Here is a 14,246-nt window from a genome sequence, read left to right as displayed (position 1 = left end):
AAGGCGAAAGAGCGAACGACTGTTCAGTTCATTGACTAGAGAAGGCTACGTGCTAAAGAGAACTCGAGCCACACGATTTATTAGAAAAAGAAAGAGAAAAAACTGATGTGGCAGGGCTGATGAGGTGGACAGGCTGCATGTCAAGATAAATAGGTAGTGGGGATGAATCTGTATATAGGATTTCAGTAGTACACATGAATTTAAATATTTTTCAAGAATAATTTCAAAAAACTCAAGTAGTTAACTGACTTCATCAAGTAAATATTTTGTCCTTTTGGCCGAAACGCAAACCGGAATCATTGAAATTTAACTACAAAACATAAATAATACTGCTAGAAAACATACAATGAAGGGATTTTCAAGTTGGGGCGAGAATACAATTGGCATCCCACGACGATATTAAAACGACAAAGGTTCGGTAAACACATCACAACGAACATCTATGTACAGGGTATGGATAGATTTACCTTAAGGGTTTCCATACCTCTGTACTAAGACTCAATCTGACAATAAAAGAGCCATCACGATACCATCATAGAGGTAGACACAGATAAACGCGGCTCGGGAGAAGACGAGTCTGAGAGCTAACGGCGGTGATGACTGACATTCATCAATCGTCGAACCATCCGCAGTTCCCTGGAGCAGGGGTGCGAAACAGGGCGGCCGGGGCGAAGCCAGAGATGCCGGCCACAGCGGGTGCTGCGGCAGGCGCGGGCTGGTCCGCCTGGGTCTCCTCCTGTGCTGAGCCCCGACAAACGTTGCCCACCGGTATCGGCTCCGGAACTTGTGGCGGTGCCCGGCCGTGAAGGCGCTCCTCCAACTCCACAATGCGCCGCTGCGCGTCCTCAAGGCGGTGGTAGACGTCAGTGAGCTCCTCTGCTACAGACTCGGCGACACAGCACTGGGCTCGAGCAAGTCTCCCGAGAGCGCGCATGGCGCCTTCCTCTAGATCACCGATCTCCTGGTGATGCGGTGCAGTGTGGGGGACGGGGACGGGGACGCAGGCGTCGACGAAGTAGCGGTACTCTGTCTCGCGGAGGAAGTCGGAGTGGGTGGCAGAGAGGCGGAGCAGGGCACGGCGTGCCAGGTCTTGGACACCCATCTCAAAAGAGCAGCGACGAATCGTCAGGTTGATGTTGTCCCGGCGGGGGTGGTGCTGGTGCACGGGGCGGAGTCGCAGTTGGGTGACGACTCCCACTTGGATCGCGTGGGTCTCCTGGCGCCGGGAACGGTACCTCGGCTGCTCGTAGCCTCCCAGGGTATGGAGAAGTCTCTCCAACTCCTCCGCGTAGCCTCCAAAACGTTGGCCAACAGTCTGAGCCATCTGGCGATCACAAGAGACGGGGTAAGCAGCCAAAAATTATAAATGTGCCAAATCGTGAATAACAGTGCAGCATGGAACAAAGATGCAGACATGAGAATATACTAGTTTGACACAAGAGAATTAATAAATTTTATTATCAAAATACACACGCGATTCCTGCCGGGTTGGCCGGCGATCATCCATACAAGGCTACAACGCCCAGCAAAGATCCCGGAGAAAAGCATATATAGTGTCCCAAGCACACGCCAGCGCGACCAGCAAAGCGACAAAGAACGAGAAACCAGATCAGATCCTCTGCGAAGCGATCAATCCACCTACACGGCTACACCCACCATGGCCCTCGACCAAAACAATGGCATGGCGTCCAAGTAGTACGCTCCGACGCCACCAGCAAAGCGACCAGAAACGAATTGCTCACCAAAACATCCAAATCCCTCCCCCGAAAAACACCCACGGCGAAGCAACCAAACCGAGACGAGGGACGGCCAGCAAGCACGCGATTATACTACTCTACGTCTTACCGCGGCAGGCAGGTGACGAGGAGGCGGCCGACTAGTCCCTCCGGCGACGAGAGAAGGGAGAAGATGGAGGCGGTTCGGAAGGAAGCGACGAGAGGAGACGAGTGTGGGGGAGAGGAATGGAAGCGGGGCGGGGTATAAATTGAGGCGTCCGTCCGTTCGGCGTAGGGGCGCGTCCGTTTCTTTCCGTTTCAGACGCTCCCTCGCTCTCACATGTGCCAGCCCATCGCTCCAAGGCAAAAAAATGTGCCAGTGGTACACATTTATTAGAAGATAAATATAATCCTCAAAAAAGGAAATAAATACGTATATGGTATACATGGAAAATATTTATGCCAGTATGAAAATGATTGTGTTCTGTGCGCGCGCTATCGTGTGAACATATGAACCCTTTCTTTTTTGAGAGAGAGAGAGAGAGATGAACCCTTTCTTCTTCCTTGCATCGGCCGCCTCTGCTTGAATATGGCCCAATCGGGGAGTGCGGCGATTTGGCTCCCGGGCACATCTGCACCCGCGCTCACGGAAAAAATCAAAAAAAAATACTAGAAAAATTCAAAAAATTCCAAAAAAAATTCGGGTGGTAGATAATTAGGTGCGTGAGGTGCGCTGCAAAAATCAACTCGTTTGGACATTTGAGCAAGAGCAAAAAAACAAAATCGGGGTCCGTGAAAAAGTTTACTGTTCATAAACTGTTTTGACCCGATTTGTCTTTTTTGCACAGACTTGCTCAAATGTCCAAACAAGTTGATTTTTGCAGCGCACCTCATGCACCTAATTATCTACCACCCGAAATTTTTTTGGAATTTCTTGAATTTTTCTAGTATTTTTTTTTGAATTTTTTGCTGAACAGGTGCATCTGAGCCCGGGCTCTGCCTTGAATTATCGCCAATCGGGTATCATATCATCTCTTACGCCAAACTTTTTTTAGGGGTAATGCATTTTATTCAATTGAATAAACTTAAACAAAGTCTAGGATCTCGTCTTCAACAATCAGTAGAATACAATATGGTAGCACATCAAGCCCGTCTTTATTCTTCTCAATGCTAACCCCCTCCATAGCTAGTCTATGCGCAGCACCATTTGTTATTCTTCTTACCTAGCACACCTTGGCTTCCTGTGGAGTCCGTAGTAACTCTTTGACTTCCTCTACCAGTGGGCCTACAGCCGAGAGATTCTTGTTGTCGTTCATTGTCGCCACCATCCCTTTGCTATCGAGCTCAAGGTGGACCTTCTAGATGTTTAGTTCTACCGCCAGTTGCACCGCTGGCCGACATGCTAGGTCTTCCAGTCAGGATCGGAACTGGCTGGAAGGAACATGCACGCCCCTCCCCTGTATGTACCAGCATGGTCCCGCGGGACCACTCCTCCTTCTCCTTTAACTTCTGGTGTTGAAGTAGCTCCATTGGCATTTACTTTGATCCGACCTAGCTCGGGTGGTTGCCATCTCTGTACCTGCTTCTGCTGTGAAATCTTGATCGGTCGCTCATGCACCTCCCGCCACTCCGCATATGATCATCTACCCTCTCCGCCACTCCCTTTGCATCACAAAATCTCTTGCCTTCGTGTGCCTAATTTCCTGCAAGCCAAAGGCCATATAGGCTCTGAATCATCGTCTCTCTTTCAACATCGCTTGCTGATGTCTACTACACAACTTTATCCTTGTAGACGTTGTTGGGCCTCCAAGTGCAGAGTTTTGTAGGACAGCATCAAATTTCCCTCAAATGGATGACCTAAGGTTTATCAATCAGTGGGAGGCGTAGGATGCAGATGGTCTCTCTCAAATAACCCTGCAACCAAATAACAAAGAGTCTCTTGTGTCCCCAACACACCCAATACAATGGTAAATTATATAGGTGCACTAGTTCAGCGAAGAGATGGTGATACAAGTGCAATATGGATGATAGATATAGGTTTTTTAATCTGAAAATATAAAAACAGCAAGGTAACAAGTGCTAAAAGTGAGCGAAAACGGTATTGCAATGCTTCAAAACAAGGCCTAGGGTTCATACTTTCACTAGTGCAAGTTCTCTCAACAATGATAACATAATTAGATCATATAACAATCTCTCAACGTGCAACAAAGAGTCACTCCAAAGTCATTAATAGCGGAGAACAAACGAAGAGATTATTGTAGGGTATGAAACCACCTCAAAGTTATTCTTTCTGATCGATCTATTGGGCTATTCCTATAAGTGTCATAAAAGCCCTATAGTTCGTACTAAAATAACACCTTAAGACACACATTAACCAAAACCCTAATGTCACCTAGATACTCCAATGTCACCACAAGTATCCGCAGGTTTGATTATACGATATGCATCACACAATCTCAAATTCATCTATTCAAACCAACACAAAGAACTTCAAAGAGTGCCCCAAAGTTTCTACCGGAGAGTCAAGACGAAAACGTGTGCCAACCCCTATGCATAAGTTTACAAGGTCATAGAACCCGCAAGTTGATCACCATAACATACATCAAGTGGATCACGTGAATATCCCATTGTCACCACAGATAAGCACATGCAAGACACACATCAAGTGTTCTCAAATCCTTAAAGACTCAATCCGATAAGATAACTTCAAAGGGAAAACTCAATCCATTACAAGAAGGTAGAGGGAGAGAAACATCATAAAATCCAACTATAATAGCAAAGCTCGTGGTACATCAAGATCGTGCCAAATCAAGAACACGAGAGAGAGAGAGAGAGAGATCAAACACATAGCTACCGGTACATACCCTCGGCCCCGAGGGTGAACTACTCCCTCCTCGTCATGAAGAGCGCCAGGATGATGAAGATGGCCATCGGTGATGATTTCACCCTCCGGCAGGGTGCCGGAACAGGGTCCCGATTGGTTTTTCATGGCTACAGAGGCTTGCGGCGGCGGAACTCCCAATCTATGTTCTGTTCTGGAGGTTTGGGGATATATAAGAGGTATTGGCATGGAGAATGTCAGATCTCGGGTTCGGGCAAAACCCTCAAGGTCCGAACTCTGGGGTGCGCGCGAAGATTTCCTCCCTACCGATACCCGTCCTAACTGGCTAAGATCACAAGAACGAACTCGACGAACTCACAACACAAAAGACGCAAGACTTATACTGGTTCGGGCCACCGTCGTGGTGTAATACCCTACTCCAGTGTGGTGGTGGTGGATTGCCTCTTAGGCTGATGATGAACAATACAGGGAGAAGAACAACCTCCTAAGGTTGAGGTGTTCTTGTGCTCGGTGTGTGGTTAAGGATTGGGTGAGATGCCTCCGAATGAGTTATCCCTACGGTGGTGGCTAGCTCTACTTATATAGGCCCTGGTCCTCTCCCAAAATATTGAGCGGGAAGGGAGCCAACAACGGCCAATTTGAAAGGGGACAGCTAGTACAGCTTATCCTGACAAAAGCGGTCTTCGCCTGCAAAAGGCTCTGGTGATGACGCCGTCTTGGGCTCCATGGTGACCTCCGTCTTGCCGTCCTGCTGGTCTTGGTCTCGTTGCACCTATATGGAAACCTTTGCTTGATGCCTTGGTACTCCGCGCCTGCGCTTGCCCCCTTAGCACTAAAGAGGAAACAAGGACGCTGCGCGCGTTGGCGCCCGCTTGGTCTCGATCTTCATGGCTCACGTCACGAGAACCTCGCGAGGTTTGCCTTGCCTTGGTCTCTCCGCCCCTCGTGAGCCTGCCTGGCGAGGCCGCACCTGAGGGGGTCTCGCGTCATCCGCCTCGCGAGGGTCTTGAATGCCTTGTTGATGAAGATGGGTCGTATAGGCCTGCTTGCACAGCCACGCCGTGGGCCGCAGGCAGGCAAGTCTAGGGACCCCTGATACGTCTCCAACGTATCTATAATTTTTGATTGTTCCATGCTATATTAGATTCTGTTTTGGACATTATTGGGCTTTATTATACACTTTTATATTATTTTTGGGACTAACCTATTAACCGGAGGCCCAGCACAGAATTGCTGTTTTTTTGCCTATTTCAGAGTTTCGCAGAAAAGGAATATCAAACGGAGTCCAAACGGAATGAAACCTTCGGGAACGTGATTTTTGGAACGAACGTGATCCAGAGGACTTGGACCCTACGTCAAGAAAGTCACCAGGAAGGGACGAGATAGGGGGCGCGCCTACTCCCCTGGACGCGGCCTCCACCCTCGTGGGGCCCACGTTGCTCCATCGACGTACTTCTTCCTCCTATATATACCTACGTACCCCCAAACTACCAGATACGGAGCCAAAAACCTATTTCCACCGCCGCAACCTTCTGTACCCGTGAGATCTAAACTTGGGGCCTTTTCCGGAGCTCCGCTGGAGGGGGCATCGACCACGGAGGGCTTCTACATCAACACCATCGCCTCTCCGATGATGTGTGAGTAGCTTACCTCAGACCTTCGGGTCCATAGTTATTAGCTAGATGGCTTCTTCTCTCTCTTTGGATCTCAATACAATGTTCTCCCCCTCTCTTGTGGAGATCTATTCGATATAATCTTCTTTTGCGGTGTGTTTGTTGAGACCGATGAATTGTGGGTTTATGATCAAGTTTATCTATGAACAATATTTGAATCTTCTCTGAATTCTTTTATGTATGATTGGCTATCTTTGCAAGTCTCTTCGAATTATTAGTTTGGTTTGGCCTACTAGATTGATCTTTCTTGCAATGGGAGAAGTGCTTAGCTTTGGGTTCAATCTTGCGGTGTCCTTTCCCAGTGACAGTAGGGGCAGCAAGGCACGTATTGTATTGTTGCCATCGAGGATAACAAGATGGGGTTTATATCATATTGCATGAGTTTATCCCTCTACATCATGTCATCTTACTTAAAGCGTTACTCTGTTCTTTTGAACTTAATACTCTAGATGCATGCTGGATAGCGGTCGATGTGTGGAGTAATAGTAGTAGATGCAGGCAGGAGTCGGTCTACTTGTCGCGGACGTGATGCCTATATGCATGATCATACCTAGATATTCTCTTAACTATGCTCAATTCTGTCAATTGCTCAACAGTAATTTGTTTACCCACCGTAATACTTATGCTCTCGAGAGAAGCCACTAGTGAAACCTATGGCCTCTGGTTCTATTTTCCATCATATTAATCTTCCAACACTTAGCTATTTTTATTGCCTTTTATTTTACTTTGCATCTTTATCATAAAAATACCAAAAATATTATCTTATCATATCTATCAGATCTCACTTTCGTAAGTGACCGTGAAGGTATTGACAACCCCTTTATTGCGTTGGTTGCGAGGATTTTATTTGTTTGTGTAGGTGCGAGGGACTCGTGCGTGGCCTCCTACTGGATTGATACCTTGGTTCTCAAAAACTAAGGGAAATACTTACGCTGCTTTACTGCATCACCCTTTCCTCTTCAAGGGAAAACCAACGCAGTGCTCAAGAGGTGGAAAGAAGGATTTCGGGCGCCGTTGCCGGGGAGTCTACGAAAAAGTCAACATACCAAGTACCCATCACAAACCCTTATCTCCCGCATTACATTATTTGCCATTTGCCTCTCGTTTTCCTCTCCCCCACTTCACCCTTGCCGTTTTATTCGCCCTCTCTTTTCCGTTTGCCTCTTTTTCGCTTGCTTCTTGTTTGCTCGTGTGTTGGATTGCTTGCTTGTCACGATGGCTCAAGATAATACTAAATTGTGTGACTTTACCAATACCAACAACAATGATTTCCTTAGCACTCTGATTGCTCCTCTTACCGATACTAAATCTTGTGAAATTAATGCTGCTTTGTTGAATCTTGTCATGAAAGATCAATTCGTCGGCCTTCCTAGTGAAGATGCCGCTACCCATCTAAATAGCTTCATTGATTTGTGTGATATGCAAAAGAAGAAAGATGTGGACAATGATATTGTTAAATTGAAGCTATTTCCTTTTTCGCTTAGAGATCGTGCTAAAGCTTGGTTTTCGTCTTTGCCTAAAAATAGTATTGATTCTTGGAATAAGTGCAAAGATGCTTTTATCTCTAAGTATTTTCCTCCCGCTAAGATCATCTCTCTTAGAAACGATATCATGGATTTTAAGCAACTTGATCATGAACATGTTGCACAAGCTTGGGAGAGGATGAAATTAATGATACGTAATTGCCCTACACATGGTTTGAATTTGTGGATGATTATACAAAAAATTTATGCTGGATTAAATTTTGCTTCTAGAAATCTTTTAGATTCGGCCGTGGGAGGCACTTTTATGGAAATCACTTTAGGAGAAGCTACTAAACTCCTAGATAATATTATGGTTAATTATTCTCAATGGCACACCAAAAGATCCACTAATAAAAAAGTGCATGCGATAGAAGAAATTAATGTTTTGAGTGGAAAGATGGATGAACTCATGAAATTATTTGCTAATAGAAGTGTTTCTTCTGATCCTAATGATATGCCTTTGTCTACTTTGATTGAGAATAATAATGAATCTATGGATGTGAATTTTTTTGGTAGGAATAATTTTGGTAACAACGCGTATAGAGGAAACTTTAATCCTAGGTCGTACCCTAGTAATTCTCTAATAATTATGGTAATTCCTACAACAATTCTTATGGAAATTTTAATAAGATGCCTTCTGAATTTGAGACTAGTGTTAAAGAATTTATGAATTCGCAAAAGAATTTCAATGCTTTTCTTGAAGAAAAATTGCTTAAAGTGGATGAATTGGCTAGGAACGTTGATAGAATTTCTCTTTATGTTGATTCTTTGAAACTTAGATCTATTCCACCTAAGCATGATATCAATGAGTGTCTCAAGGCCATGAGAATTTCCATTGATGAGTGCAAGGAAAGAACCGCTAGGATGCGTGCTAAGAAAGATTGTTTTGTGAAAGCGTGTTCTTCTAGTTTCTATGAAAATAAAGATGAAGATCTAAAAGTTATTGATGTGTCCCCTATTAAATCTTTGTTTTTCAATATGAATCTTGATAATGATGGGACTGAATATGATCCACCTTTGCCTAGAAGGCGTTCCAAAAATTTGGAGTTTTTAGATCTTGATGCAAAAATTGGTAAAAGTGGGATTGAAGAGAACAAAACTCTAGATATTAATGAACCCACTATTTTGGATTTCAAGAAATTTAATTATTATAATTGCTCTTTGATAGATTGTATTTCCTTGTTGCAATCCGTGCTAAATTATCCACATGCTTATAGCCAAAATAAAGCCTTTACTAAACATATTGTTGATGCCTTGATGCAATCTTATGAAGAAAAACTTGAGTTGGAAGTTTCTATCCCTAGAAAACTTTATGATGAGTGGGAACCTACTATTAAAATGAAAATTAAAGATCATGAGTGCTATGCTTTGTGTGATTTGGGTGCTAGTGTTTCCACGATCCCAAAAACTTTGTGTGATTTGCTAGGTTTCCGTGATTTTGATGATTGCTCTTTAAACTTGCACCTTGCGGATTCCACCATTAAGAAACCTATGGGAAGAATTAATGATGTTCTTATTGTTGCAAATAGGAATTATGTGCCCGTAGATTTTATTGTTCTTGACATAGATTGCAATCCTTCATGTCCTATTATTCTTGGTAGACCTTTCCTTAGAACGATTGGTGCAATTATTGATATGAAGGAAGGGAATATTAGATTCCAATTTCCATTAAGGAAAGGCATGGAACACTTCCCTAGAAATAAAAAAATTACCTTATGAATCTATTATGAGAGCCACTTATGGATTGCCTACCAAAGATGGCAATACCTAGATCTATCCTTGCTATTATGCCTAGCTAGGGGCGTTAAACGATAGCGCTTGTTGGGAGGCAACCCAATTTTTTTTTAGTTTTTGCTTTTTGCTTCTGTTTAGGAATAAATATTTCATCTAGCCTCTGGTTATATTTGTTTTTATGTTTTAATTAGTGTTTGTGCCAATTTTAACCTATAGGATCTTCTTGGATGATAGTTATTTGATCTTGCTGAAAATTCCAGAAACTTTCTGTTCACGAAAATAATTGTGAAAAATCACCAGAACGTGATAAAATATTGATTCCAATTGCTACTGATCAATAAACACATTGTCTAGGTCTTCCTATTTTTTCTGAATTTTTGGAGTTCCAGAAGTTTGCGTTAGTTACAGATTACTACAGACTGTTCTGTTTTTGACAGATTCTGTTTTTCGTGTGTTGTTTGCTTATTTTGATGAATCTATGGCTAATAAAATAGTTTATAAACCATAGAGAAGTTGGAATACAGTACGTTTAACACCAATATAAATAAATAATGAGTTCATTATAGTACCTTGAAGTGGTGTTTTGTTTTCTTTCGCTAACACAGCTCACGAGATTTTCTGTTAAGTTTTGTGTTGTGAAGTTCAAGTTTTGGGTGAAAGATTTGATGGATTATGGAACAAGGAGTGGCAAGAGCCTAAGCTTGGGGATTCCCATGGCACCCCAAGATAATCTAAGGACACCTAAAAGCCAAAGCTTGGGGATGCCCTGGAAGGCATCCCCTCTTTCGTCTACTTCCATCGGTAACTTTACTTGGAACTATATTTTTATTCACCACATGATATGTGTTTTGCTTGGAGCGTCTTGTATTATTTGAGTCTTTGTTTTTTGGTTTACCACAATCATCCTTGCTGTACACACCTTTTGAGAGAGACACACATGATTCGGAAATTATTAGAATACTCTATGTGCTTCACTTATATTTTTTGAGCTATATAGTTTTGCTCTAGTGCTTCACTTGAATCTTTTAGAGCACGACGGTGGATTTGTTTTATAGAAACTATTGATCTCTCATGCTTCACTTATATTATTTTGAGAGTCTTAAAATAGCATGGCAATTTGCTTTAATTATAATATCATGAGAAATTTGATACTAGATAATTGTTTTGAGATATAAAGGTGGTAATATCATAGTTGTGCTAGTTGAGTAATTGTGGAATTGAAAAATACTTGTGTTGGAGTTTGTGATTCCCGTAGCATGCACGTTTGGTGAACCGTTATGTAACGAAGTCGGAGCATGAGGTATTTATTGATTGTCATCCTTTGTGTGGCGGTCGGGATCGCGCGATGGTTAACTCCTACAACCCTTCCCCTAGGAGCATGCGTAGTAGTACTTTGCTTCGAGGGCTAATAAATTTTTGCAATAAGTATATGAGTTATTTATGACTAATGTGAGTCCATGGATTATACGCACACTTACCTTTCCACAATTTTCTAGCCTCTTCGGTACCGTGCATTGCCCTTTCTCACCTTGAGAGTTGGTGCAAACTTCGCCGGTGCATCCAAACCCCGTGATATGATACGCTCTATCACACATAAACCTCCTTATATATTCCTCAAAACAGCCACCATACCTACCTATTATGGCATTTCCATAACCATTCCGAGATATATTGCCATGCAACTTTCCATCGTTTCGTTTATCATGACACGCTCCATCATTGTCATATTGCCTTGCATGATCATGTAGTTGACATTGTATTTGTGGCAAAGCCACCATTCATAATTCTTTCATACATGTCGCTCTTGATTCATTGCATATCCCGGTACACCGCCGGAGGCATTCACATAGAGTCATATTTTGTTCTAAGTATTGAGTTGTAAGTAAATAAAAGTGTGATGATCATCATTATTAGAGCATTGTCCCAAGTGAGGAAAGGATGATGGAGACTATGATTCCCCCACAAGTCGGGATGAGACTCCGGACTAAATAAAAAAAGGAGGCCATAAAAAAGGGGAGAAAAGGCCCCAAAAAAAGAGAGAAAAAGAGAGAAGGGACAATGTTACTATCCTTTTACCACACTTGTGCTTCAAAGTAGCACCGTGATCTTCATGAAAGAGAGTCTCACATTTTGTCGCTTTCATATACTAGTGGGAAATTTCATTATAGAACTTGGCTTGTATATTCCAATGATGGGATTCATCAAAATGCCCGAGGTCTTCGTGAGCAAGCAAGTTGGATGCACACCCACTTAGTTTCTTTTGTTTGAGATTTCATACACTTATAGCTCTAGTGCATCCGTTGCATGGCAATCCCTACTCCTTGCATTGACATCAATTGATGGGCATCTCCATAGCCCGTTGATTAGCCTCGTTGATGTGAGACTTTCTCCTTTTTTGTCTTCCCACATAACCTCTACCATTATACCTTATTCCACCATAGTGCTATATCCATGGCTTGCGCTCATGTATTGCGTAAGAGTTGAAAAGGCTGAAGCGCGTTAAAAAGTATGAACCAATTGCTTGGCTAAAACCGGGGTTGTACATGATATGAATATTTCGTGTGGGGAAGATGGAGCATAGCCAGACTATATGATTTTGTAGGGATAACTTGCTTTCGCTATGTTATTTTGATAAGACATAATTGCTTGGTTAGCATACTTGAAGTATTATTTTTTATGTCAACATTAAACTTTTATCTTGAATTATATTAAATCTGAACATCCGTGCCACAATAAGAAGAATTACATTGAAATTATGCTAAGTAGAATTCCACATCAAAAATTCTGTTTTTATCATTTACCTACTCGAGGAAGAGCAGGAATTAAGCTTGGGGATGCTTGATACGTCTCCAACGTATCTATAATTTTTTATTGTTCCACGCTATATTATATTCTGTTTTGGACATTATTGGGCTTTATTATACACTTTTATATTATTTTTGGGACTAACATATTAACCGGAGGCCCAGCCCAGAATTGATGTTTTTTGCCTATTTCAGAGTTTCGCGGAAAAAGAATATCAAACGGAGTCCAAACGGAATGAAACCTTCGGGAACGTGATTTTTGGAACGAACGTGATCCAGAGGACTTGGACCCTACGTCAAGAAAGCTACCAGGAAGGAATGAGGTAGGGGGCGCGCCTACCCCCCTGGGCGCGCCCTCCACCCTGGTGGGGCCCACGTTGCTCCACCGACGTACTTCTTCCTCCTATATATACATATGTACCCCCAAACTACTAGATACGGAGCCAAAACCATAATTCCACCGCCGCAACCTTCTGTACCCGTGAGATCACATCTTGGGACCTTTTCCGGAGCTCCGCCGGAGGGGGCATCGACCACGGAGGGCTTCTACATCAACACCATAGCCTCTCCGATGATGTGTGAGTAGTTTACCTCAGACCTTCGGGCCATAGTTATTAGCTAGATGGCTTCTTCTCTCTCTTTGGATCTCAATACAATGTTCTCCCCCTCTCTTGTGGAGATCTATTCGATGTAATCTTCTTTTGCGGTGTGTTTGTTGAGACCGATGAATTGTGGGTTTATGATCAAGTTTATCTATGAACAATATTTGAATCTTCTCTGAATTCTTTTATGTATGATTGGTTATCTTTGCAAGTCTCTTCGAATTATCAGTTTGGTTTGGCCTACTAGATTAATATTTCTTGCAATGGGAGAAGTGCTTAGCTTTGGGTTCAATCTTGCGGTGTCCTTTCCCAGTGACAGTAGGGGCAGCAAGGCACGTATTGTATTGTTTTCATCGAGGATAACAAGATGGGGTTTATATCATATTGCATGAGTTTATCCCTCTACATCATGTCATCTTACTTAAAGCATTACTCTGTTCTTTTGAACTTAATACTCTAGATGCATGCTGGATAGCGGTCGATGTGTGGAGTAATAGTAGTAGATGCAGGCAGGAGTCGGTCTACTTGTCGCGCACGTGATGCCTATATGCATGATCATACCTAGATATTCTCATAATTATGCTCAATTCTGTCAATTGCTCAACAGTAATTTGTTTACCCATCGTAATACTTATGCTCTCGAGAGAAGCCACTAGTGAAACCTATGGCCCCGGGGTCTATTTTCCATCATATTAATCTTCCAACACTTAGCTATTTTTATTGCCTTTTATTTTACTTTGCATCTTTATCATAAAAATACCAAAAATATTATCTTATCATATCTATCAGATCTCACTTTCGTAAGTGACCGTGAAGGGATTGACAACCCCTTTATTGCGTTGGTTGCGAGGATTTTATTTGTTTGTGTAGGTGCGAGGGACTCGTGTGTGGCCTCCTACTGGATTGATACCTTGGTTCTCAAAAACTGAGGGAAATACTTACGCTGCTTTACTGCATCACCCTTTCCTCTTCAAGGGAAAACCAACGCAGTGCTCAAGAGGTAGCAACCCCCGTTCCCAGAACACCGACAGTAGCCCCTGGGCACAAGGCGTGCTCGGGCTTGGCTTCGAGGCGAAGCCAAAGTTGAAGAGCGAAGCGCCGCGGGCCCCAAAAGCCTGCAGCCTCTGTCGACGCGTGGAGGTTGATTGGACGTGGGCGTCTCCGCTTCCCCACGCCGCCTCGGCAACTGCCCGACTTGACAAGTCCCTTCGCGATCCCTCCGCCCGCCTTGACGAGCTGCTGGAGGCTGTAGATGAGGAGCGTTGTGCGGCTGCTGCCGCCGCCGTGAAGGGCCAGGTGGAGAACCTGCTGAAGAAGTTCCACGGCTTCGCTCTCGTGCCTTTGGCCGACGGT

General features: G+C 43.4%; 1 protein-coding gene across 1 annotated transcript; it reads right to left on the bottom strand.

The window, feature by feature from the left end:
* Positions 1 to 299: 299 nt before the first annotated feature.
* On the bottom strand, positions 300 to 1,954 carry LOC123125776 (uncharacterized). Its single transcript, XM_044546234.1, has 2 exons — positions 1,846 to 1,954; positions 300 to 1,324 (listed from the first exon to the last, which is right to left on the bottom strand). Exon 2 carries the CDS (start codon positions 1,322 to 1,324, stop codon positions 611 to 613), a length of 714 nt encoding a protein of 237 aa, XP_044402169.1. The 5' UTR covers positions 1,846 to 1,954; the 3' UTR covers positions 300 to 610.
* Positions 1,955 to 14,246: the final 12,292 nt, after the last annotated feature.

Source organism: Triticum aestivum, chromosome 5D, assembly GCF_018294505.1.
Source record: "Triticum aestivum cultivar Chinese Spring chromosome 5D, IWGSC CS RefSeq v2.1, whole genome shotgun sequence".
Lineage (NCBI taxonomy): Eukaryota > Viridiplantae > Streptophyta > Magnoliopsida > Poales > Poaceae > Triticum > Triticum aestivum.
Note: the sequence above shows the minus strand (reverse complement) of the source record. Positions and strands in the feature narration are given on the sequence as shown.

Excerpts from the sequence above, each read along its gene's own strand:
- LOC123125776 (XM_044546234.1), bottom strand. The coding sequence starts at position 1,324 with ATGGCTCAGACTGTTGGCCAACGTTTTGGAGGCTACGCGGAGGAGTTG.